Here is a 26,861-nt window from a genome sequence, read left to right as displayed (position 1 = left end):
AGTAGTTACAGGACTTTCCAGCTATGAACTCAAACTCAAACTGAAAGATTGTTTCTAGTTTCTTTCAATAAGAAAAAAAAAAATTCCCTCAACAAAAGGACAAAGATAAATAGAATGCTACATGGATCGTCTGGGGGTGGAGAACTCATGAAAATTGCTCAGCCTGAAGTTTGGTTTCCTGGATTTTTAAAAACACCTCTTACTTTGTGGGCCAGAAGGGGTAAAATGGCTTGCTGACTGGAGAGAACTAGGGAGAACTCCTATTTTAATGTTACTGCTACTTCCTAAAGAGAGTAGCAGACCAATCATTCCATGGTGAAGAGCTAGGAGGTAATATGGCATAAGGCCCTGTAAGTGAGGAAGAACCTGGATGTGGAATTGATAGATATGAAATTACATCATGACTGTGTGATATCTGACCTCAGCCACCTCATGACAGGACTGGACAAGACAGACCTCTTCTACATCAAAATCTAACAGTGCTCTTGGATATATCACTTGTGACATTGGGTAGCCCTGGCTCTTTATCATCCTCAACTAAAAATTTAGAATACTACATTTCCTTTGTTACAGGGTCACTGCATAAACATGAGCTCCTATTTTGACAGCTCATCGTGGCATGGAGGTGCCCCTAGTAACCTGAAGGATGTCCCGGATGTCCCAGCAAAGGACATACTCTGCCAGATACAAGCTAAGATGTTTTTTGGTCATCCTTGAAGCTAATAAGACTGAAGTTTAATCAAAACATTAACAAATTATTAGTACCAGCCATTAGTTTTAGTGTCTCCTACTAGGTTGCTTAATAGCCTGCAATGCATACAATGAAATAAACTATCTACAAGTATTATTATCTATACTCCCCTCTCCTGAGTGTGTGTGTTCAAAGCAAGGAATAAACTCAAGTTCAAAACATGAATATATGTTGTGAGCACCAATGGAAGATTTTATCTAGTGTAGAAAAGATAGATTAGCAGTTCAATGACTTTTGTCAGGCAATGCAAGTACAGTGTACAAAATGCTGATTTTGGATTTAGGCAATCTGGGTTTTGATTCTGGCTTTGCTACTTTATCACTGTGTGATCACAGGCAAGTCCTTTCATTTCCATGGGCATCAGTTCCAAAGGTTTGAAATAGCTAGCCTCTAAGGTACTTTCAGTTCTAGAGCTATTGTTGATCCTATAACTTGAGTAGGGTTCCACTCTGAAGCAGGACTTGAACCTAGGTCTTCCTGGCCTGGCCAAACCAATTTCCACTACACTACACTGCCTCCTCAATTCCATAAAAACAAGCTCATGACTGAAAACTGACAGAGCAATAACAACAATGAATCAAAGTTTCACATTAAGGTTATTTTTATGTAGCTTCATCTTGTCCTTTCTGCAAAAAGGAAACTGACAAGGATAGGGTCAGTGTCTTCTTTTGCTAACCTCTTACACTGTTGATAAGTACATTTATTGTTAACAGTGATTATAATAACCACTTTTATGGGAACACTAAAATCTAAAGAAATCTTATTTTTTATTATTAACTAAAACAGATAATTTCCTCATTAAATTTGGAGAAAGGAACATCTTATACAACCAAACAGTAAATCACATTAGAACTAAAATTTAAATTTAAAATTAGAGTGTGACAAGCCCATGAAATGATCTACTTATGCTAGTGACAAAGACAAAAACCACAGGAAATCGACCTGTACTATCAAAACTCCACACTGATTACCAATCTCCATTTTGACCTCTATAATTACCCAAATCTATGCACAAAATTAAATAACAGAGAATTTATTACAAACTCTTAACTATATGCAAAAATCTTTTTTAAGAGATTTGATTTTATTTTACCAACTATATGTAATAACAAATTTCCACAGAAGTTTATCAAAGTTATATGATCCAAACTGTCTCCCCATTTCCTTTTCCTCTCCCTCCCAGAGCTGACAAGCAATAGATCTAGGTTATCCAGGTATTATCATGCAATACATTATTTCCATAGTGATCATTTTTGTAAGAGAATACTCAGACAAAACCAAAACCCCAAAATGAAAAACCAAATAAACTAAACTAAACTAATATTATAATATTATAATATATATAAACTGATATATCATATATTATATATTATAATATAATATAAAATATATAAACTAATATAAAATAAACTAATCACAAGCTTTGATCAGCATTCCAAATCCAACAGTTCTTTCTCTGGAGGTTGATAGCATTCTTTGTCATAAGTCCTTCAGAACTGTTCTGGATCACAAAATAATTTTTAATTACACTATGCTTATAAAGTTTCTCTAGACCAAAAATCAAGTTTATTAAATTATGTGCCTGATATTATTCCTCAATTTACATATATAAAATTTTTGTAAGTTGAATTTAAATGCAATCAATTTCCAGATTTTCCTCAAGCAAGAACTATGTGGATGTAGAATCTACACCACCACACACTTCAAACACTGCTTAGAACAATCACTGAAGACTTCAAACAGTCCTGTGGAAAAGGATGGCAAGGTGACCATCCTCCTTTATTTTTATTTGTTTTTATCTTCATTTCTTGGCACTATTATTTTTGAAGTTTGAGGGGGTTGGGGTAGGCAAAGGCTTGGAACAATACATTTTTTTATCAAAAACAACCAAAATTACTTTTGAAAATTTTGTTATACTCCTTGAAATAACTGGTATGTCACAATTTAAATGATTGGACTGTCACAAAACCAGGACTGAAAATCACTATTCTAGAGTAAATGTAAAACTTTGAAAAGCTTATTTTAAAGAGTACATACAAGTTTCTATTTTTGCAACCAATGGAAGATCAATATGGGAATATGGGGGGAAAGTTAAGAATAATAATTACCACAATTAAAAATTACTTACTGTCATTTGACCCCCATTGCCTACCCTTGCCACTCTTCCACCTATAAGTCAATACACAGAAGTTAAGGGTTTAAAACTTAAAAAAAAAAAATTACTTACTGAAGTAGGTTAAAATCAGTTGGTATTTCTGGAGCTGCTATCATTTCTTTATCATCTTCTGGAACACCACAGTATTAGAAATGTGTTCATAAATTTACGTTTGCAAAATGCAAGTGTACTTCTTTCTTCTGTGATAGACAATTCCTAAAAAAAGAAAAGCAGGCAATGTTTATTCTGGAAAGCTGAGAAAGGGAAGACAGCAAAACGATCATCCTCAAAAGCTATAGACACCAGTGCCTGCTGTCTGTTTTAGCAAATAAAAGGGCTTTTTTTAGCCTCCCCTTTACTTTAGTTGATGCTCTTTTTTTGTTATAACCGGGTACGATGCCACAACAAAAGTAAAACAGAAAAGAAATGCTCCTACTACAATTTTAATTTATTTTAAAGTTTATTATTTTTATTTCTTAGTTTGATTTCTAAAAACCTACTCTAAATACCATGTGATCTTTTTAAACAGCTTCACAAAATTCAACTACTACAAGAAACAATTTGAAATTATCAAACATTTTGTAAAAGGAGAAATTGATTTACTGATTTGACAAAGAAACGAATGCTCTTCTCATCTATCCATTCATTCATTCATTCATTCAATCATTCATTCAAGAAACCTTTATTTAATTGGTCAACTATTGAATGTTTGGAGAGAGGTAAGAATGTCAACTTTTTTTCCCTTTCAACCCTTCCCCTTAAAGTAACTGACGAGGTAAAATAAGAAGAGAATGAGAAACTCATTGTCTCATAGTGGGGGCACTAAGGTGTCCCAGAATGGGGGGGGGGGGAGGATTAGTTTGGAAAGCCAGAGAGTACAAATAGGTGAGTAATATATAACCAGAAAAAGAAAAACAGGCCAGTTTTGTTTCTATGCAACTCATAGTAGAAAGTATGCAGTTTTAACCAGCTGAAGGCAACTTAAGCTAAGAAGGTGATAACCCCCTACTGTTACATAAATGCTTTTTAATTTATTGCAATCTTGCAATTGAAAGTTCTTTAAGGTTAACATTTCAAACCAATAATAATATACCGATTATCTTTTCCAATAGCTCATGAGAAATGAACGAGAGTTTTTCTCTTCCTCTACCAAGTGTTATATAGATGCTATAAAAGCTTTAAGTAAAAAGGACAATAAAACAAGGCAAGCTGAAAACCCTGTCCCATTCCAACAGAAAAGAGACCATTACATAAAAGATCCCTGCTCACAGAATATTGACTTAAGTCTATCACATTTCAAAATTTATTTTGTGGGATATTTCCTAATTACAATTTAATCTAGTTCTACTTACACTTGGACCACATGCCTGCATTTGACACCTCTGCCCTAGAACTGTAGAAAATTCTAATACTAAAGTAGAGGTATAAGTAAAAACAGAAGGTATGAGTAATCTGCATATTAGAAAAAAAGCAATTCCTGAATTATCCAAGAGTTGTCTTATAAAACTATACTGAATTTTGTTACTCTTCTAAAGTGCTCATATTGTAAAAACATCTAATTTAGTGGCATGCCCATTATGTGACTAAATCTTCAACTGTTCCCCTCTAAGACTAACATTTAAATACTTCCATTTAAAAATAACTTTGTGTTGATTCTCTAATCTAAAGTGAGTAGAGGTTCTTTGCTTGCTAGAACCATAAGCACAAAAACTAACTATACCCACTCCTAAAAGAATTAGGAAAAGAAACTGGCAACCTTACAATGTATAGCTTATATACACATTCAGTTTATAAACGAATTCTTATTAGGCAACATGATATAATGCAGTGATTCCCAAAGTGGACGCCACCACCCCCTGGTGGGTGCTGCAGATCCAGTGGGAACAGTGATGGCCACAGGTGCATTTCTCTTTCCTATCAATTGCTATTAACATTTTTTAAAAATTAATTTCCAGGGAATTAAGTAATATTTTTTCTAGAAAGGGGGCAGTAGGCCAAAAAAGTTTGGGAACCACTGATATAATGGATAAACGTGCAGAACTTCAGCTTCAATGTGCACCTCTGGCACTAATTGTATAATCAGGACCAAATCACTTAACACTTTTGATTTCCTGATCCGTAAAATGGGGAAAATAGCTTTACTGTTTACATCCCAGAATGGTGGTTGTAATGGAAGGACTATATGAGTTAACATTTTAAGAAATTTTTAAAAAGTCATATATAAACATGCTGTATCCCCCACAAGAAGTTCTACATGTAAGAGTTTGATGCAACAACATTTTAGTGAATAATGTTACCAGGTCAAATCAGAATCATCAATGTTATATAAACTTGGGTCCTAGTAACAAGAATAAGTCAATATGAAGGCAAGAATGCATTACCAAAATATGAAGCTCTCTCAGTAGAGAGCTCTAGTTTTTAAAAAAATTGTTAGGTAATTAAACTTCGCCAACTATTTCTCCATCCCATTAAAATAAAGTATTACAGTCATAACTGGTTTTACAGGAACTCTAAAACAAGAAAAATACTGATTTGGTCAGGGATGGCATTATCTGTTCCGAAGCACACTTGAAAGGTAATACTGGTGGATAAATAAGAAAGCTGGCCTAGGAATCAGTTTAAAACTTGCCTCTCACAGGTAGCTGTTAATCATATTGAACAAAACTTAAACATAGCACTAAAAAACAATCTCACAAATTTACAGCCAATTGAACGATGTTAATCCATTTGGATTGAATCTCCAAATCAGTTACAAGGAAACAAAAACTTATTCCATTCACCTACTGATTTTTGAAACTAGTGTGGGAGCAGTGAAGTGGCACAGTAGGGCACTAGGCCTGGAGTCCAGAAGACTTGAGTTCAAATTTGGCTTCAGACACTTCCTACCTGTGTTACCCTGGGCAAGTCACTTAACTAACTCCAATTGCCCAGCTCTTGCCAGTCTTCTCTCTTAGAACTGATACTAAGACAGAAAGTTTAAGAGCTTAAAAAAAGAAAATTAAAATTTTGCCTCACACATAATGATCATGTGCCACTAGGCAAGTCCCAAGTTACCCCAAGCAAGATTCTGAATTGCAGAATTATTATTGCTTCAAGAAAGCTGGTCTTAGCAGCTAGATGGCTCAGTGGACTGAGAGCCAGGCCTGGAGATGAGAAATCATGGGTTTAAATCAGGCATAAGACATGCCTAGTCTGTGTGACCCTGGGAAAGTCACTTAAACCCCATTACCTAGCCCTTAGAACCAATAAATTGGTGGGGGGAGAAGAAAGCAAGCGAGATAGAGCAAGAATGCTGGTCTTAGCTGAAAGAATATTTCTCTCTTCATTCAAGCAATAAAACAAATGCTGAATCTGATAAACATTTGGTCCTTTTTTCTTTTTTAGAGTAAATCTAAGTCCACATAAATCCCCAGTACCCATTCTTTATTTTACCTTGTGAACAATGATGCTGATAATGATTCGAATTGGAGAATCCACAAGAAATACCTTTTTTTATTACAGCTATGGCTACTGTGTCATAATTTATGAAAAGCCCTAATTTTCCTATGAGAAGATAAGATTTAATTTTATAGAAGCATAAGGGTATGAGTTCTGTTAGTAAAAAAAGGTTACTTAATGAAATTTAACCCTTATAGTGCTTTCATAAACAATCAGTATATTCAAATACAACTGTATACTCAAAGATCACAAGGTGGAGCTCTCACTCAAAGCTAGAAAAAAATGAACACACGTCTCAATCCCTATTTATAATTTTATCAGGTATACTAAAACAATGTAGCATTAAGTTAATAAAAGTCTTTCTACAAGGGGAAAAGGAGGGGAGGGATTACAATGTACAACTCCTCTATTTCTACAAGATTTTGCTTCAGGAGAAAAAGTATTCAAACTTCTTAACATCCTTTTTTTTTTAAGTCAGACAAGATCAAATTCATAGCCATTATGCATAATTTGCTTTCTAGTAATTTTTTCATGAATTTTCCCACTAAAACACAAATCCAATATCCAGTCCAATCAACATTAACCACCATAATGGGGATAAACTTAATTTTTTTTTTTTATAAACCCTTAATTTCGGTGTATTGGCTCTTTGGTGGAAGAGTGGTAAGGGTGGGTAATGGGGGTCAAGTGACTTGCCCAGGGTCACACAGCTGGGAAGTGGCTGAGGCTGGGTTTGAACCTAGGACCTCCTGTCTCTAGGCCTGACTCCACTGAGCTACCCAGCTGCCCTAAACTTAATTTTTTAAAAAAAGACATTTTCTAGTGGCAACAAGGTGGCTCAGTGGATAGAGCCCAGGGTTCAGGGTTCAGAACTGGTCTTCTAGACACTTTCTAACTACATGACCCTGAACAAGTCAACTAATCCCAAATGCCTGGCCCCTATCATTCTGCCTTGGAGCAGATATTCAGTATCAATTTTAAGACAGAAGGTAGATTTTTTTTTTAAGACAATGTCTTACCTCAAGGAGCTTACAATCTAAGATAAATCCATAGCAGTATGAGTTTCAGCTTTTACTTACAGGGAGTTGTAGATGAAGAAACAAACACAAAATCACTATAACAAATACTAACTCCCTCTTGAAAAAACCTCACATCATTAAAGAGATTTTTTTCTGATTTTGTAACAGGTTATGATATAGACTGAATGAAAAGCAAGTTTTACTTTATAAAGATTCATATTGCTAAAACACCATTTATTTCTCCTGGAATGTTATCCTTCCACTTTGCTGTCTCTGAGAATACCTGGCTTCTTTTATGAGTTCAGTTTAAGAGTTGACTGTCAAGTGGTTTCATGTAAACTGTTTTCACACATATACTATATAAAATATGGTCTTTGGTTAAATCGTAACCTTGAGTGTGCAGTTAACAATTACTAAGAAACTCTAGGAATCAAGATGTTACAAAGAAATAAGTTTGCAAACTACACTGAGTTCTCCTTAATAGAAAGCCTCTGCCAACATACAGAGGAAGGCAATTATTTTGGAGAAGAGAGATTGCAGACTCAGATACATAAATAACTTCATAAGATCATAGATTTGGCACTAAGGCACTATGCATTCATTACTTTGCCCCAACAGTCTCTTCAAATGTCAAGATAGGCTTGAAAGGCTAACAGAATTGCCTACTTTGGTTGTAACTTGTCCCCAGTTAAGAATTTTAAAACAATTCTAACAATAATGTAAATTTTTACCTAAGTAGGAAGAGACTCTTCAATAGGGCTATGGGCATGTCCTCTTCAAACAAGCTTTTCAATGGGTAAGCAAGGGGATAGAAGATGAACACATCTAAGCGATCTCGAAGAATTACCAGGAAATAACCTTAAGTAATATAAATAAGACCATGCCCCCTCAAAGGTTAAGTGTACAATGCTGGATGATGTAGCATGAGTACATGCTCAATTATCTCCTACTGCATTTTTCAATTGTAAGTAAAATTGCAAAATTGTGTTAGATTTTTCTCACATATCTTCTTTACAATATATATATCCTTAAAAGGTGTTCCTGAGATTCTGTCACTTTTGACATCTAAACCAATAATGTAGGGACAAGCCCCAAAACTGGGTTCATTGCCTATTCCTGAGCTCATTTGTTTCCAAAACCACAGTAAGCCTTGGGTTATTTGAACTTTATTAGCTTGAAAACCATGACTGATCATGTGCCAAAAGGCTAATAAATAAGGTACAGTAGCAATAACCAACATATTTCAGAGAATTACAAAACAGATTTAATTAAAAGATTTCTAGACCCTGAAATGCATAAAATTCACATTAGGTTCCAGGGAAAGGCTTTTGTTGATTTAAAACTAAATCCCAGTAGATATTTGTATCCTAAAAATCACTTCACACCTGGTATATCATTTGAGTCAAGTGGCAAATCTCAAACAAAAGAGAATTCATACCATAAAACACTAGCTCTAGGCGGGATTATGTCATCTATGTGAAAAATCCAAGTTATATATGGCATTAAGCCCTAAGCTTTTAAACCATTCTTAAAAGGACTAGAAAGTATTTAGTAAATTTTTCACATAGGTCACTCAGTACAAAAGTGACACACAATTCAGTTCAAAATATAAACTTTATGAAAGAAAAGAGATTGCTCCTAAAAAGTAGTAATTTTTAAACTTGGTAATTGTTTAATGTGTTAATAAATCAATTTATTAATAATGCTGGCATTATGATCATCAAATTTTATCATCATTTCCTCCAAACTCCACTCATTTCTCTTCCCTTTCACATAAGAGTAGTTGACATCATAGTAAGTTAGCTATTGCCTTCGAGAATCCCATATCAAACAAATTTCTAATAAGAGTAAATTATTTCTGTAGTGTTTATTATTAAATACTTTCAAAATTATGTCAACAAAAATAATTCCATTGTTAAAATACATATAAACATACACTCTTGATTTTAAGTAGTTAATATAAGTTAATAAAATACACACACACACAATAAGAATCAGGTGGCTGGCTCTGCTGCAAGATGGAACTCTTTGGGGCCAACAATTGAACAAAGGATAGATACCTCCCAATTTAAATATCCAGTGGTATAAAATAAGTGAAATCAAAATCACTTCATCATTATAGAATACCACTCTTTGAGTAAAAGTACTACTCAGTGTCTTTTACATGGTCATTTTAGAAATTAAAAAGAATAACAATTACATTTATGATATTTTAAATTTAGCAAAAATACAAAAGTATCTTATTTTTAAAAGTTAAATAATTTTAAATTTTCCAGTTTTATAGCTGGAGAATGATCTAACCATGTCAGAAAACATATTTTCCACCTTAAGATAAGCACTATTTCTAGCATAAGAAGCAAAAATTCTTATCACTTAAAACCATTAAGGCTGCAGTTTTTCTTACCACATCAGAAACACAGAAGAGTTTACTAAAATTTAGGTAGGGAATGTGTCTGTTCAAAAATAAAAATTGTATTAACTAAAATTACCCACTACATAGACAGCAATGTAATAACTAACATTTACATAGCAATTTATAATAACCTTGTCAAGTATGTGGCACAAATATCACACATCCTGCAGATGAGGAAACTAGGTGCTCCCTTCTTGGAAAGGGAGAGGAATAGAAAAGAACCCTTTATAACTGCTTTAGTTTACAGACTCTTAACTCTTATTCTCTGAAGAAATGCAAATAGACATGCATGTAAAGTTGATCATCTCTATATAAGGTCTACTCAACTACAAGATGAGCTGGTAATAATTTTCATAAAGATAAAATCCTAGAACTTTAGCTCATTATTATCAATATGCAATTCATGGAACTTGCCCAAGAGACAAAATTTTCGTTCTAAATACCCCTACACCCTTACCTACTCTCTCTCAAGACAATGAGGCAGTACTGTGCCATCTAATGGAGGTAAGAGAAGTAAAGGTTATTTAAGATAATAATCCTATCCTTTAACCACCTGGTTTTACATATTATTGTTCCCAGTACTGGGATGTACATTAAGAATGGTGAACAGATAAGAATGGGAAAATTTTCATGAATAGATGCAAAGTAAGCAGAGGTATGGAAATAATATATACCTATAAAAATATGAATGGAAAAAAACAAATCAAAATTATTAAGTTACAAAAAACCAAGCAGGGTTCCAAAAAGAGAAGACATCTCTCTCCCAAATTGCACAGTGTCAGAATTATTCAATGTATTGATCCACTTAAAATCATGTGTTATCTAAATGGATGGGAGTAAATTAAATTGAATATGGTTATGTATTATCACCTTCATTAGTTTGGAAGTCATGACTAGTTAGTTCTTTTGACATTTTAAACTAAATAAGCTTTAAAAATGCACTAAAATTTAAAACACTTTACAGATGGCAAACCCAGCAGACATACAAATAAATGCCGCTCTTCAGATTTTGAAAGATAGCTATTATTGTAAACAATGAGATAATCAACTTCATTTTATAATGCATATATTAAAGATGTTCCTTTACTATGGACCAGTAATTGTTTTTACATTGTTATTTATGACTTTTTCTTCTCTGCTTCATATACTGTCTTTGCTCAAAAAGAACGTTCCAGTTTTTTATTATTTCATGCCAAGATGTCTGCTACAATTTTCCAATATCCCACAGCTATACTACTTTGGCTTAAATTGTGTTTCCATGTGTCCTTATATAGATTTTCTCTGCTTGCCCAGCTTGTATAGTCATCTACTCTTGATAGTCATAACAGCTGTTTAGGTATCCTGCTGTCATCCATCCTCCACATACTTCCTTACCAAGAGTACTGTAGCTGGCAAGCACAGTACACTGGTAGACTGTCCAGATTCTAGAAACTTACTGATAATCCTACCTTCCTATTCAAGTTAGTTATGGCTTAAACATTAAGTAAATCAGTTTGCCACTAAAGAAAACAACAGTTTATTGGTTCTAAGGAAATTTTCAAACTGATACTAAGCTAAGCAGCCTTGAGAAATAGTTAAAGCCAAATGTAATAGAACTGTAGTTAGTCCCATTTTAAAAATGAGGAAAATGGGACAGGATATAGGTAGGACTTTTGAGCTAGAAATGAAATTAGTAATTAAATGTATTATTAATAAATTATTCTTAGTTGAGTTAGAAATAAGTCTAACCGGCTTACATCCAGATTAAAGTTTAGTCCCAAATCAGACCATAAAGCCAGAACTCAAACTCAAGCTCAAATCCTTTTCACCAAATGTGGATGAGGTCCCTTTATTTTGTCTGTCAGAGAAAAGTATCACTCATTCACTGAATGATGTACTACTGTTGCTCCAAAAACCAACGGGACAATTTTTAGTTTCATATCACTAACAAAGTAGAACTCGGTGGTGCTGGCTTCCTATGGTTAAGATAGCTGTGCAAAACAATCTACAATGCGTACACATTCAGGTCCCCATTAGTGCAGATATGACTGCCTGGATTTGAATTTACACAATTCTAAGTTATCATTATATAAAGTATGGTTATTAGTTCTAGCCCAATAGAAACACACTGTGAACAGTATTTTCAGGAATCATCAAAACTCATTAAAAAAATTATCTGTAGCAGATTGAGATGTTCCTCGTGAATCTGGAAATCTAAGAACCTTCTTTGTTGCATATTCAAAAATAAGCATTTAAAATATTTGACAGTTTTCTCCTTCATTCAAGAAGACAGAGAGTAAAGCACACAAAAAGGAGTGATACAAAGCGATTGGACCTTGAGTCAGAAAGACTTGAGTTCAAATCAGGCCTCAGACACTTCCTAGCTGTGTGATCCTGGGAAAATCGCTCAATACCTGATTGCCTGACAAAAGGATCCACTGGAGAAGGAAGCTGCAACTGCTCCAGTACTTTTGCCCCAAAAACCCCAAGGATAGCTATGGTACATGGTATCAGGAAGAGTTGGACACTACTGAATGCTGACCGTTAGGCATGCTTAAGGTTTGCAAGGCGTTTACATATATTGCTTCATTTGATTCTCAAATGAACAGTAGGTACATATCATTCCCATAACAATGATCTATCTGATCCAGATTCTCCTGATTTTTAAGTCCGGAGCTCTACTCGACTACAGAACACTATTTTCTTCACCATGTATAGTCTATCACTTTCTCCTGGTTTCTACTCTAGGACTCCGAGTTACCTTGGCTCCACTTGTGTGTGAACCAGCAATACATAATGCATACATAGGATTGTTACCTGTACTTAATACATTCTTGCTAGTCAGTCTTTGAAAGTCAGAATTTCATCCACTGACTTATCCTGCTTCTCCATATTTAGTAGCACTGCTATAGTCTGAGGCATTGCTTATTTGCTGTACCAGAGTATCTGCCACTCATTCTCTCCTGATTCATTTTGAGATACTACCTTTTTGAAAGGCTGAGCTCTATCCTAAAAAAGGTTGAAAAGATTCCAGAAATTTTACGATTCCACTCTCTACAACAGATCCTCTACCACTGTCAGTCCTAAAATTGGTTAGAGCAATATAAAAATGGTTATGTTTTAGGAGGTGTGGCATTAAGTGGCTTCTCCATGTAATGTGCTGTGTTGGGTAGTGGGGAGACAAGACAATATAACAAGGTGCTTTGTCCCAAGGAGGCTTACTAGATTATAGGGGACACATGTAAAATACACTATTAAAAAATTACAGTAAATTGGCTGAGAAAAGTACAAACTGACAACATCAGAAGAGAACATAATCACTTGCAACTTGGAGATTAGAGAGGAATGATCCCAAAAGGCTTTCTGAAAGAGACAGAAGCATTTGAGATGGACTTTGAAGGAGAGGGGAAAGAGCGTAAGGAAGTGGACTGCTTGATAAAACTTTGTTTTTTGTTTCAAAAATAAGAGGAAACAAAATTCAAATGTTTCAAGGGTAGATTATCATTGTGCAATAAGAAATAACAAATAAGAAATTCAGAAAAATGTGGTAAGAACTGTATGAACTGGTACAGAACAAAATAAACAAAGACAACTGATATGACTGCAACAGTATAAAATGAAAAGATTGCTAAAAGGAAGGTGAACCTCCAACAGCAGAATATTGTATCTAGTCATATTTAGTAACTTTTAAAGTGTGTTTTTGGTTGTCTATCTTTTTGACAGGGGACTTTAGAAAAAGAGAAAACTTACTGCATATTGGAGCAAAATGTGTAGAAATAATATGATGTAAAAAGGCATCAATTAAAAACAGTGTTTTCAAAATATTAAGGACATATAGATTGAGAATCAGGAGACCATGGCTTAGTGTTCCTACTTGAAGGAGAACACGTTGTCATCTTGAAGTGTCAGTGTCCTCACCTATAAAATAATGATATCTAAGGTCCCTTCCAATTCTAAAAGTTTGATTCCCGCTCTCACCAGTCTCCTTAAAAAAAGGAAAACATACTCTTTTGCCTCTCTAGAGGATGAAAGGACTGATGAGGTGCCACAAGGGCAACCTACTGTTTTCATTTAACAGAAACATTTGTAGAGAATTGAAGAAGGAAATCCATTTGTTCCAGTACCTCAGAAACTGGAAATAAGTCATAAATCAGTTTACTATATCTACCCTCAAGTTAACTCTCTCCAAGTTTCCCCTAAAGCTGTCACTACTAAGAACCCCAAAGCTAATTGCAATTAATGCCAGTCCCTACTCTCAAGAAGGATAATCAAATTAGTGAGACAAACTGTTTTCTCAATAGCTGATTTTAGCTATTGAAAGAAATTATAAAAAGAAATCAAGGAATTATAAAGAATAGTAATATAGGTCACACTGTATTGTATGACAACATTCATTCTTATGTTTCCTTCCTCCATTTTATATCATTTCACAAAGGACTTTTCTAATTTCTTTGTTTTCCTAACACTGTATTGACTACAGTATTTCTTTATATGTATGCACCACAAATAAAATGCATCATCCCTAATTTTTCAAGTTTCCCAGTGGGTGGATTTGGCCAAATGAGCCATTACATGCCTAGAGGGAACTCTCAAATGTTGTGAGAAATCCCTTAGCAGATATGTGATGGTTTCTCAAGCTCTCACCTATAGTTTGTTTCTTGCCTGGGGCACTCAAAGTTAAATGACTTGGCCCAAGTCATTAAATTACTTGTGTCAGAGATAAGGCTTGATCCCAAATTTTCGGGATTACAAAACCTTTCCACTACTCTGCTACCCCAGGATACCTCTCCACTTAAATAATGTCATTACTATATTGAGAAGTTAAACTTTGTATATATATTTTAAAAAACACACACAAGACAGTCCTTTAAACATGCAAAAAAAAATATAACTCTGAGGCTAGTAACGATTAACAAGACTGCAAAATTTTGGAAGCTAATTTCAGCAAATACAACACTTTTAACATTAGAAGAACTGGAATTTAAGAATATCTCAATAAGGCAGTCTTTTTTCTTAATCTATAAGGAAAAGAAAATGGTAAGATGAGAATTTAGTTTCAAAGTAAAATTACAATTATTGTGTTATCTGATACATTTCTTTCTAGTGTTAAAACATTTCACTTCAAATGCAGAATTTTGATTTCACAATATCTAAGACAAAATTTTAAGCAAATTGTCTTAAGAGGCCGGTCTATTGGAAGTTGGAAAGTATATTAAAATTACAAATTCAGCAGGTCCTCTCTTCGACTAAGTTAAAATTTGCAATAAATTCTATTAAATATAATTCCATGATAAAAATCAATTAAATTTAAATCAAACCGAATGATTTTTTACTCTAAGCAGCATGATACACAGTTCTTTTGAATGACATGGAGACTGTACTTAACTTTTGACACCAACCTTTTCCTACAAAGAAGCTACTTTTCATTTCATTACAAAGTGAAGAGTAAGTGGGTTGTAGGAAGGAGAACACGTTGTCAGTACTAGGAACAGTTGCCAGTTTGTAGGCCTGGAATCTAAGGATTGAGGGTAGGAAAGCAATTAAGTTATTAAATTGAAAAAGACTTCTTAGTCTTTCATATCAAATTCACAAACAAGACTGATTTCCGAAGTCAATCATATAGACATCTCATAGAAAATATATTGTAAACATAAAATAACAATAGGTACCACAGCCATAAAACTTTGACACTATTCCAAATTTTACACAAAATTCTATATAAACCATAACATAAGGAATGCTATTTGTGATTATACATGAAGCAAATTGTTATAATACTAGTAATGAAATAAAAAGTTGAATAATGTCTATTTTGAATGCCATTATGGGGTGCTAGAAATCAGGTTTAAGAAGAGGATGAACAAGTGAATAAATGGAGATTGTGGAGAAAGTTTTTGGTACTTTCAAGGACTGAAGTCACTGGTTCTTTACTTCATAGGAATGACAAAACTGGCACGTTTCTTAATTGATATAAGCAGAACACTGTGGGGCCATCCATTCTCTAACCTCCATTCCCAAATATAGGGAATTAAAGAATCCTTTTCCTTAAGTAACTGAACAAACAGAAAGAAGGCTATTTAAGGAGGGTACTTGGGGTTTTACTGCTCTTCGGTTTATCACTCCTTTGTATTCTAGATAATAATCACACACGATTATGTTGCTACCTGTATAAATCATGTTATTTGTCCCAGATTTGGCTTAATATTTCAACCCAATTGAAGGTGTACAGAGAGATGAGAATTCAGAGGAAAAATAAGCTTTGTGCTTTCAATATGAGAAAAGTGGGGAGAAGAGAAAAAGGTGATGAGGAAAAGGCAGAAGAGAAGTCACACACAGTTAAAAAAGTGGCAGTCTCAAAAGTGATGTACAAAGTGATGTCTTTGATTTAAGAGCCATCTTACCAAAAAAGAAATTATAAGTAAAATTATGTAGTTTTGACTAAGTGCAAAGAAAGTTCAGTAAGTAACTGGAGAAAGCATGAGGAGGTAGAATTTAAGTAGAAGAGTAAAGCAGGGAAGAGGCAGCTGGGTGGCTCAGACAGGAAGTCCTAGGTTCAAATATGACCTTATGCATTTCCTAGCCCTGCAACCTTGGGCAAGTCATTTAATCCCCATTGCCTAACCCTTACCACTCTTCTGTCTGGAAACTAATACATAGTGTTGATTCTAAGATGAAAAGTAAAGGTTTAAAAAAAAAAGAATAAACAGTCATTGTATGCTGAGTAAGAGCATGGACAATTGGGGAATGGTTGAACAAATTCTGGTATATGATAATGACAGAATACTGCTGTAAGAGGAGGAGAAGGATTTCAGAAAGAGCTGGAAAGACCTATACTAAACTGTTGGCAAAGTGAAATAAGCAGAACCAGGAAAACATAACATAGTAACAGCAATATTATGGAATGATCAGCTGTGAAAGACTTAGCTTAACTACTCTCAGCAATACAATGATCCAAGACAAATCTAAGGGACTTCTGACAAAGAATGTTATCCATCTCCAAAGTACTGTTGGAGTAGGAACGCAGATGAAAGCATACAATTTTTCACTTTTTTATTTAGATATATGTTTGGGGAGTTGGCTTTATAAGATTATTCACTTACAAAAATGAAAAATGTGAAAATGTTTTGCATGATAATACACATATAACCTAGATCAAATCACTTGCCAGGTTCGGGAGAAAAACAAATTTGATCATACAACTTCAGAAAACTTTCGTGAAAATTTAATACATGTAATTGGTAAATAAAATAAAAAAGAGCTCGGACAAAGTTAAGGAAGGAGGAATGTTCATGAACTGTAGGAAAATCAGTTTGATTGGGGCTGAAAATATCTGATTGGCAACTAGTGGGACAAAATGTTGATTAATAGGGTGAGAGGCTGGCTTAAGAAGGCAGAAAAGCAACAAGTGTTTTAAAGAAAATGTCTAGCAATGGTCTGTAGGAAGAATCTTTAGGAATTTTTTAACATATTCAGGAAAGAGAGAAGATTAAGTCAAAAATAACTAGGATTTCTAGAACAGTAGCATCAACAACAAAAATAAGGAAGCTGAAAAGGGGAGAGAAAGCTTGAAGATGGCAGCATAATGAAACATGTAGCCTAAACATTTACATGAAGTACCTAGCTTGATAAATGTTTACTGAATTGAAGTCTAAGTGTACGTGAGACTGCTACATCTTGTACTTCTCTTGTAAAGCTCATAGCAATCAACTGTGCACTCTTTTTTGTCATGTATGTCAATTATAAAATCCACTAACACTTACATTAAGATTCCTTTAATAGGGGGCAGCTGGGTAGCTCAGTGGATTGAGAGCCAGGCCTAGAGACGGGAGGTCCTAGGTTCAAATCTGGCCTCAGACACTTCCTAGCTGTGTGACCCTGGGCAAGTCACTTGACCCCCATTGCCTACCCTTACCACTCTTCTGCCTTGGAGCCAATACACAGTATTGGCTCCAAGATGGAAGGTGAGGGTTTAAAAAAGAAGATTCCTTTAATAAATACTTAATTGCAAGGTCAATCTCTGACTACTGACTAAATAAAATATCTTAAATTTTATCAACACAAAAATCTTAAAAACAAGAACCAAAGACATGAAAATATTTTTAATAGGCAGAATATTGTTAAATGGGTAGAGGAAGACTCTGCCTCAACATTTTTAAACTAATTGTTTTTTTTTTCCATTCCAATCATTTCCCAATATCCAATCCTCTCTCCAAACACTGTCTTATAACAAAGGAAAAGAAGTTCATCAAAATCACCAAGGTGATAGATCACTAGACTTGTTGGGATGACCTGAGTTTGAATCCAGTCTCTCCAACTCTCTCTGCCTAGGTTTCTTCATCAATACAAGAGGGATGGCTTCTAAATTTTTGATTCTATGTTAAAAAGATCACTCTACTGCAAATATGAATAACATGGAAATAGGTTTTGAACAATGATACATGGATAACCCAGTGGAACTGCTTGTCAGCTCCAGGAGAGAGGAGAAGAGTTGGGGAGAGTGGGGGGGGGGGGGGGGGTGGAGAGAATGTGTATCATGTAACCATGGAAAAATATTCTAAATAAAAAAGGAGATAAAATAAATAAATAAAAATAAGCATGCGGTCCCAACACCTCACATTTAGCAATGTCTGCAAAATGCCAAACCAATGGAGAGGTACCTTTCTTATTTTTTCTGCAGGACCAAGATGAGTCATTTCAACACCACTCTCCTCTTTTAGTATTACTGTTATGTACCACATTCAGTTTTTTAGCAATGGAAATTTCAATGTCTACTACAAAGCTAGTTTCTACAACCTTTAAATCAAGAATGTTTTTTCTTTATCACCAGACTCATGATTGGGAACAGAGAAATTAATTTTTAACTGAGCATTTTATTCATTCTATTATTTTTTAAAGCATTCCTGTGTTTTTTTAACTGGCTCTCCCCCTCAACAAATTATCTTAAAAAAAAGTGATTACTAAATTGTCTATAGTAGAATTAGAATGTCAATACTTTCATGAGCCAAGCAGTTTAATACAATTCAAGTATAAAAACAGGATGCATTTCTGCTTCCAGGAAGCACTACCATTTTCAGCGATGGATGAGGAATTCAGTCCTGGCCTCTTTGTTGATGTGTTGCTAATTTTTTATTCCTTTCCCAATATGACATGAACTGGAAGCGATGTACACACTTTATTCTTACAGATAACAAGAACAATTCAACTGAAAGTTTAAGGTAAGAACAGTCTAAAGGTTTTGCAATGAAGTTTGAACCAAGCTCATGCTAGCTGTTTGACTTAGAGATGAACAAAGAACATGAAGGGAAAGTACATATAGTTTTTTTAAATAAATAAAGAGTTTGGTTTTGGTTTTTGTTGGGAAAGGGGAAGAAATTATTAAGAGTCATTTATTGCAGGACTATCATTTTACAGATACAATCTGATCAACTGATATTTATTCTATTGGAAAAGCCAGGGAATGAAAAAACTAGCACGTATACAGAAAAGTAATTACAAAGGTATATAAATAATGAGGATATTCACTTGCCCAATGCCTTATTTGTGGCAGAGGCAAAACTAGAACCCAAGTTTCTCCCTGACTCCCTCCCAAGTGTTTCTGCCCATAATACCAATGCTTAAAGCCTGGCAGTGCCAATTAAGCTCTGGAGAAGCCACAGGACACAGAAAGCACACGCATAAAAAAAAATTCAAAGAGAATTGATTTCTATGATAGGAGGTCCTACACTTTTTTTTGCACTGTGCCCTTTTGGCAGTCTGATGAAATCTATGGAAGCCTTTCCCAGAATAAGATCTTTTTTGTTTTTAGTATAGTTTACATTTTTTAATATTTAAAATTTAGTTCCAAATTCTTTCCCTCTCTTCAGACCTTCTCCCTCCCATTGAGAAAGGAAAGCAATATGATATCAATTATACATGAAGTCATACAAAATATCTTCTTAGCCATGTTGCCAAAAAAAAAAAAAGGATGCCTCAATCTGCACTTAAGGGTTCATCAGTTCGCTCTCTGGATATGGATAGCATTTTTCAGTATGACTACTTTGGAATTGTCTTGGATCACTGTATTGATGACAGTAGCTAAGTCTTTCAGAGTTTATCATCACTGCAATACTGCTGTTACTCTCTCACTTCACTCCTGTAGGTCTTCCCAGATTTTTCTGAAATCTTCCCTCTCACCATTCCATTGAGATCATATATACCTTAACTTCTTTAGTCATTTCCCAATTGATGGACATACACTCTCCATTTCCAATTCTTTGACACCATAAAAAGAGCTGCTATGAATAGTTTTTGTACCTTAAGTCCTTTTTCCAGAATAAGGTCTTTAAATGAATCAACAAATATATAATATGTAATATACACAATATTAATTTAAATGCATACATAACTCCACAATAAATACAGAAGGATTACAAAGGAAACCAAGTATATAGAAATAGTTGTCTAATTTTTTTAGAAGTATATTGACCCTGTGTAAAGAAACTATATTCTGCAAGGACCAACACATAGCAGTGGTAAAGATTATAAACTGCAGTACCAATCAGGCAGCAACAGAAATTCTGGTGAGAATAATAGTGACCAGCAGAAATTAACAGTAGGGTTTAGCAGGTTGGGAGTCCTCAAACTATAAGTCATATGGTAGAGTATAAAAGAATCAACAGAGAAGAAAAAGAGCAACTCTAGAGGATATAGCCGGTTGAACCTGCACGCTATAGCCTCTCTGGGCATCTTTGTGATTTTATTGAAAGATTTCCAGCCACTCTAGCTCAATAGTACCAAAGGAAAGATTTTCATTCTACATAAATGAAGCCCTGTATGTCAAGCACCATCTGCACCTACAACTATATAACATGCCATCACGTTTGTTTTAAAGGGGAAAAAAGTATATTTTATTACATTTTAAAGGGACTACAATAAAAGAAGTTAAAAAGTTTGACTCAATTTTCTGGAAATTTGAATTTTAATTGCCTTTTAAGGCAAGAGTTTTAATGTAATCTGAATTCAAGATATTAAACTACAGGTAAAAGTAAAATCTTAATTTAAACTAAAACCATAAATCAAATACTCCAAAATATAATATTTGTTCTAAGACCTTAACAATGAGATGAAGCCTAGAGGGTCAGAACGTTGTTTTTGGTTAAAATATTAGATACAACTCAACCCTCCATTCTTCCCTCCTCCCCCAGGAAAAATGCTCACACATTTAGTTAACTCTAGTTTAGTCCAGGCTAGAAGTATAGTAGTCATTTACATCCCAAATCCAATGCTGATCATTTTGGAAACTTTAAGCACATCCAACCTGGGTCAGTTCACCCCTTACACAGTATGGTGGCTATTTCCAGAGGTTCATCATATGCTGCCTAATGTAGTCCTACTCTAGCTTTATAAACTCTTTACCTCTAATGATCCACCATATTCAGCCTTCCCCAAAAGGGATTACAAGTGTAAACCACCATGACTGGTTGAGAATTATACATAACACAACATAAAACCTAAAAGTTAGTCAAAAAGGAACTCCAACTCTCTCATATGTTACAAGTTAGGCCACTCCATGTCCAGGAAGATCAAATAATTTGTCCGAAATCACAGAGTATTATGTACAACTACAGAGATAAAGCAAAAAGTTACTACAAAATTGGTCAAATTTTGCTAAGTTAGATAATGGTAAAAATTTTTGGAGTTTATGACCCAATAAAAGAATATAACAGTTTAAAAGAGAAAAAAAATCAATGAACTTTTGGACACAAACAATGTGGGAATTTGTTTTGCTTGACTACACGTAGTACCATCATTTTTTATTTTAAAATGGAGGGAATGGGAAAAAAATAAAAAGTAAAATAATTTAAATCAAGTAATAGGATGAAGAATTTTTTTTCAAAACAAGATATGGAATATTCAACAGTCATATACAACTCCCTGTGTTGTACTTAGCATAGGGAAATGTCCATGGTTTGTTCTTTGGTAATTAAGTTCAGAATTTTTAAAATTATGTTTGACCATTTTAAATCATAGATTTCAGAGGTCTAAGGAACCCTAAACTATACTTTACAAATAAGGAAATTGGCCTGAAAGTTAAAATGACTAGTCCAAGATCATATGGGCAATACTTATCAGAGCTCTAATTCTAATCCAAGTCTTCTGACTCCAAATCTAGCATGATTTCCACCTCATATTCACTAAAGAAGGCCCACATAGCAATAAGGTCCTTTGCATGAATCAGTCTAATTCCTACTTCATACACTGGTGCTTATGAAATAAAATGCTCTTCCATCATACTAACATAACTTAAGATCATCCAGTCAGTACGTCTTCTTGCCTTAAAGAGTATCTGCCCAGGTCCCAGGTGTACTCAAAGAATACCCAGAGTATATTTTTTGAAAAAGTTTGAAATTCATCTTAATTCAGTCCTTCGTATGTAAAGATCCACCAATTAATTAAAGCCAGCAAACCTATGGCTTTGTTGATACAAACATAGTCTAACTTCCCTCACACTCTGCACTATCTCTTTAAACTCTTCCTAGATTTCCCTTTTGTTATTTACTAGTAACCAAACAAAAAACAAGGAGACTTATAAACCCTGAAAAGGATATAGGTCAAAATATAGAGGAGAGAAATGTCAGGTAGAAATAAACAGTAGAAAGAAAGCGAAGCAACCTACAGATATCAAAATAGGGAACCTGTTGAGACCAAGGAACATTACAGGAGCTTACACTCACAGAATGTCTGACATTTTCTTGGTTCTAACTCTTGGGAGCCACTCCATGTTCCTCTACACTTGGAGCCCTATCCTAGGAGCCACCATTAGCTTGAAGCTTATGGAAGTCACCACTCCCACTGCCCAAGAAGTGTTCATGGAGAGTCATCCGGTTTCCTCCACTGCAAGGGGTATGGGTTTGGGGTATGGGTTTGGGGTATGCGACACACAGCAGAGTCAAGATACATTTTCCCATGAAAACAGTATCACACTTGGTTATTAGTACAAACACAGGATTATGGGTTAAAAGAGGCCTTTGTGGGCTGGGCAAACTACCAGCAATATTTTCACAGAAAGAAGTGATTAACAATGAACTTCTATAACACAAAACATGTAAATTGGGGTCTGCCTCTAATATGAACTTTCTTTGGATATTATTGTACTTCTAAAACAAAAGTGCAAAGGTAGCATGCAGGAGTGGATTAGAGGATCATCTCTGAATCAAAGATCTGAGTTTAAACATAACTAGCTTTGTGACCACAGGCAAGTCATTTGACCTAGGATTGATTGAAGTAACTGTAATTGTCTAAAACAATAGCTTGAGCTAGAAGAGGTCTTAGATGTTAACTAGTCCAAATTTCTCATTTTACCAGTGAGAAAACTGAGGTGCCAGAAAGTTAAGTGACTTGCACAAAACTATACCACAGAAAGTGACAAGAGTCATAATCTGAACCCAAGTCCTCTGGCTCCAAATTGTTCATCTGGATCAGAATAAATAGTTTCCGCAGGAATAGATTAAATCAAAGGTCATACAGTGAGTGACATTAAATAAGTAAAAGGAAGCTTTAAAAAATGTTTTTTCTCTACCTCACCCTAGACTCTATCCTCTGAAAAGAGCCACATCTTATTTCTTGAAGTTTCAGCTTCAGGAGATTTGATATTTTTTGACCACTCTAAAGTCAACCACTAAGCAACCTGGAGTCATTCTGCAGTAATCAAGAGATGGTAGAAGAATCTATTTCTCTACAAGTTTTACCTAAGAACCAGATAATGGATCAGCCACTGAGTGGAAAAAAAGACACTTGGTGTTATTAAATGAAAGTTTAAGCCCCAGTTCTTTAGCTGTATGACCATAATCATGTCACATCATTATCTCCCAAAGCCCTCTCAGTTTCCTTGTCTACAAAGCAAATACCTGCATTTCCTTTCCCATAAGGTTGATGGTATGAAGAATTCTTTGTACAGTGCCTAGCATAGGACTAGGGTAGTCAATTACTGCTACCTCTACTTTTTCCAACCTTATTCTTCCTAACTGAATCGAGCAAGTAAGCATTTATCAAGCACCCTATGCCAGAATGTGTTTGTTTGGAGGGGTTATAAATATAAAAGAAAAACAGTCTATAAATTCTGCATTAGAAGAATCTAATTCAACTTTCATTTTACATGAGGCCCAGATAAACTAAGAGACTTTGCTCAAAATTAAACAGGTAGTAAATGGTAGGGCCTAAATTTAAACACAGTTCCTAAAATTCAGACTGCTTTGGGGGCAGAAGAAAGCTTCTGGAAGTGAAGAGAGATTATGCATATTCACATATTATTATTCCACAAGCATTTGGGGGGGGGGGGGGATGAGTTAAGAAAAATTGAATCAGAAAAGCAGCAACAAATCCAATTCAAGCATAGGAGGCACAAAAAAAGGTGGTCAAATTCTCCAACAGTGGCCATGAAAGGGATGTGGAAGATGGAGAACATACCACTTCTATCAGCTTCAGGAAAACAGACACTAGGTCAAGGATGAGCTGACACTGGGACCTGGTCAAAGTGAAGGAGGCTACTGCCAAGGTTAACCTCACCAGAAGAGTCATTTGTGGAGGGCAAACAGATTTTCTCTCTCAGCTGAGGGAAGCAGGAAGGAAAGACTTGTTAAGACTCCCTGGGAGTGTAGAATCAAAGATTTTCTTGGAGATGAAGTCAGAGAACTTTTGGAATGACCAATGAGAAATAAATTCTCAGAGGCAGAAAGAGTACAAAAAATTAGAGATGGGATGGCAAAGTTTGTAGTGTCAGTGATGAATACTAACTGCCTTGGAAATCCTTCCTCTACCTTGGGCAGAAAATGCAGAACTTAGCCAAAGAAAAATCCAGAAGAAAACAATTCAGTTGATTTTATGGGGGTAAAGGAAGAGAATCAGAAAGATACAGGTCTAGCTTCCTATACATTTTCATTTGAAGACAAAAACTTTTTAAGAGTTGTTTATTTTTCCCTTTATTTTAAACTCACACATGTTTCCTTAAAAACCCTTGCTGAGGGCAGCTGGGTAGCTCAGTGGATTGAGAGCCAGGCCTAGAGAACCAGGTCCTAGGTTCAAATCCGGCCTCAGACACTTCCCAGCTGTGTGACCCTGGGCAAGTCACTTGACCCCGATTGCCTACCCTTACCAATCTTCCACCTATAAGTCAATACACAGAAGTTAAGGGTTTAAAAAATTAAAAAACAAAAAAACAAACAAAAAAAACCCTTGCTGAGCCTCCTGCTGATCAGATATAGTCAGCTTAACAATGGAGATATGAATCCTAGAAACTACAACACTTGAGACAGCACAAAGAGTAGAATCATCTACCAAAAAGCAATTTGGGGCCATTCAGTGAAGGAAGGAGAAAAAAAAAAACCTAAACACATGAATATCTTGAAGGGCATCGTTGTATTATACACAGCAATTGATATTCATAATAACCCTGAACTACAGGTAAAAAGATTAAGTTCACTATATTGTTTAAAAAGCAACTTTCCTTTCCGAAGTTCAAACACTAAAGTCTCTAAAAATACTTATTGACTCAGCAATACCATTACTAGGTTTGTATCCCAAAGAGATTTTTTAAAAACCAGAAATGCACAAAAACATTTAAAGCAGCTCTTTTTAGAGGGGCAAAGATTTGTGAAGGAATATCCATCAAGTGGGGAATGGCTGAGTAAGTTATAGTAATTGATTGCACTGTAAGAAATGACAAAGAGTAGCTCAGAAAAACCTGCAAAGAGTTGCACTAACTGAAGCAGAATAAAAAATAATCAGAACCAGGAGAACATTGTACACAGTGACAGGAAAACCTTTTTTTTTTTTTTTTTTTTGAGCTCTTAACTTCAGTCTTGGAATCAATACTTTGTATTGGTTTCAAGGCAGAAGAGTGTTAAGGGCTAAGCAATGGGGGGGGTTAAGTGACTTGCCCAGGGTCACACAGCAAGGAAGTGTCTGAGGTCATGTTTGAACCTAGGACCTCCCATCTCTAGGCCTGGCTCTCAATCCACTGAGCTACCCAGCTGCCCTCAGGAATATTTTATAATGAACAACTATGACAGCTATTCTCAGCAATACAAAAGATCCAAAATATCTCAAAGGACTTAGGATAAAAACTGCCATCTACTTCCAGAGAAAAATAACTAGGTCCGAAATCAGATCAAAGCACACTTTTTTCACTTTCTCAATTTTTTTTTCTACCTGAGTTTTCTTCCTCAAGGAGTAATATGGAAAAATGCTGCTTATAATCTCAAGGGGGGAGGGAGAATAGAGGGGAGATAATTCTAGACTATTCTTTGAAAAATGTTGGAAACTGCTTTTTACATTTGGGGGGGGGGGTAAATTATTTATTCACCTTCTATCAAAAACCTCACTCCCAAAGGGGAATTTGAGCTTTAGTTGACACCCTGATGTCCCCCTACCAGCACCTAACTTCCTAAACATGTTCCTGTTCCAACTTTTCCCATGAAACTTTAAGGTACCCCACACACAGGTTCTAAATTTCTCATCTTTAGATTTGAAGGATTCAAGAGAGAAAAGATCAATCTGCTCCTAAACCATATAGATTCTACTTTTCCCTAATTCTTGCAATTCACTCACATTGCCATCACTTAGACCAGCATTACCTCTTTTTTTAAGAAATAAAATTTTATTGGTGTCTTCTTAAATCACCATAACATTTGCTTTTGAGTTGTGGTTTTTTTGGGAGGGAGTTGTTCATTCTGCTTACATTGTTTATAGTACTATGTATATATGGCTTCCTTGACTCTACTTAGTAACTTCACTCTGTATCAGTTCATGTAAATCTTTCCATGCTTCTCTGTATCCATATTATAGTATAATATTGTAGCATACCCACATACCACAATTTTAAAACCAGTCCTCAATCAGTAGGCATCTACTTTGTTTCTAATTGTTTCCTCTCAATTAAATGGCTACTATAAATTATTTTTTATGCATGTGGAACTTTCCTCCTGAGGTATAAGCCCAATAATGGAATTTCTAAGTCAAAAGATATAGACACTTTAACCATTTTACTTGCACAATTCTAAATTGTTTCCCAAAATGATTATACTGATTCCTAGGGCCACCAACAATGAACTAGTGTTTCTATCTTCTCAC

At 35.0% G+C, this 26,861-nt stretch overlaps 1 protein-coding gene across 1 annotated transcript in view; it reads right to left on the bottom strand.

Annotated features, from left to right (window-relative positions):
• STAG2 (stromal antigen 2) overlaps positions 1-26,861 on the bottom strand; it is a 130,131-nt gene that overhangs the window by 76,046 nt on the left and 27,224 nt on the right. Inside the window, exon 2 of the mRNA XM_044682722.1 lies at positions 2,979-3,122. Coding sequence (XP_044538657.1) covers positions 2,979-3,022 — 44 coding nt within the window. The 5' untranslated portion in view covers positions 3,023-3,122. The remainder of the gene's footprint in view (positions 1-2,978; positions 3,123-26,861) is intronic.

Source organism: Gracilinanus agilis, chromosome X (genome assembly GCF_016433145.1).
Source record: "Gracilinanus agilis isolate LMUSP501 chromosome X, AgileGrace, whole genome shotgun sequence".
Classification (NCBI taxonomy): domain Eukaryota; kingdom Metazoa; phylum Chordata; class Mammalia; order Didelphimorphia; family Didelphidae; genus Gracilinanus; species Gracilinanus agilis.
The sequence above is the reverse complement of the archived record's forward strand: the minus strand, read 5'-3'. Positions and strand labels throughout refer to the sequence as shown.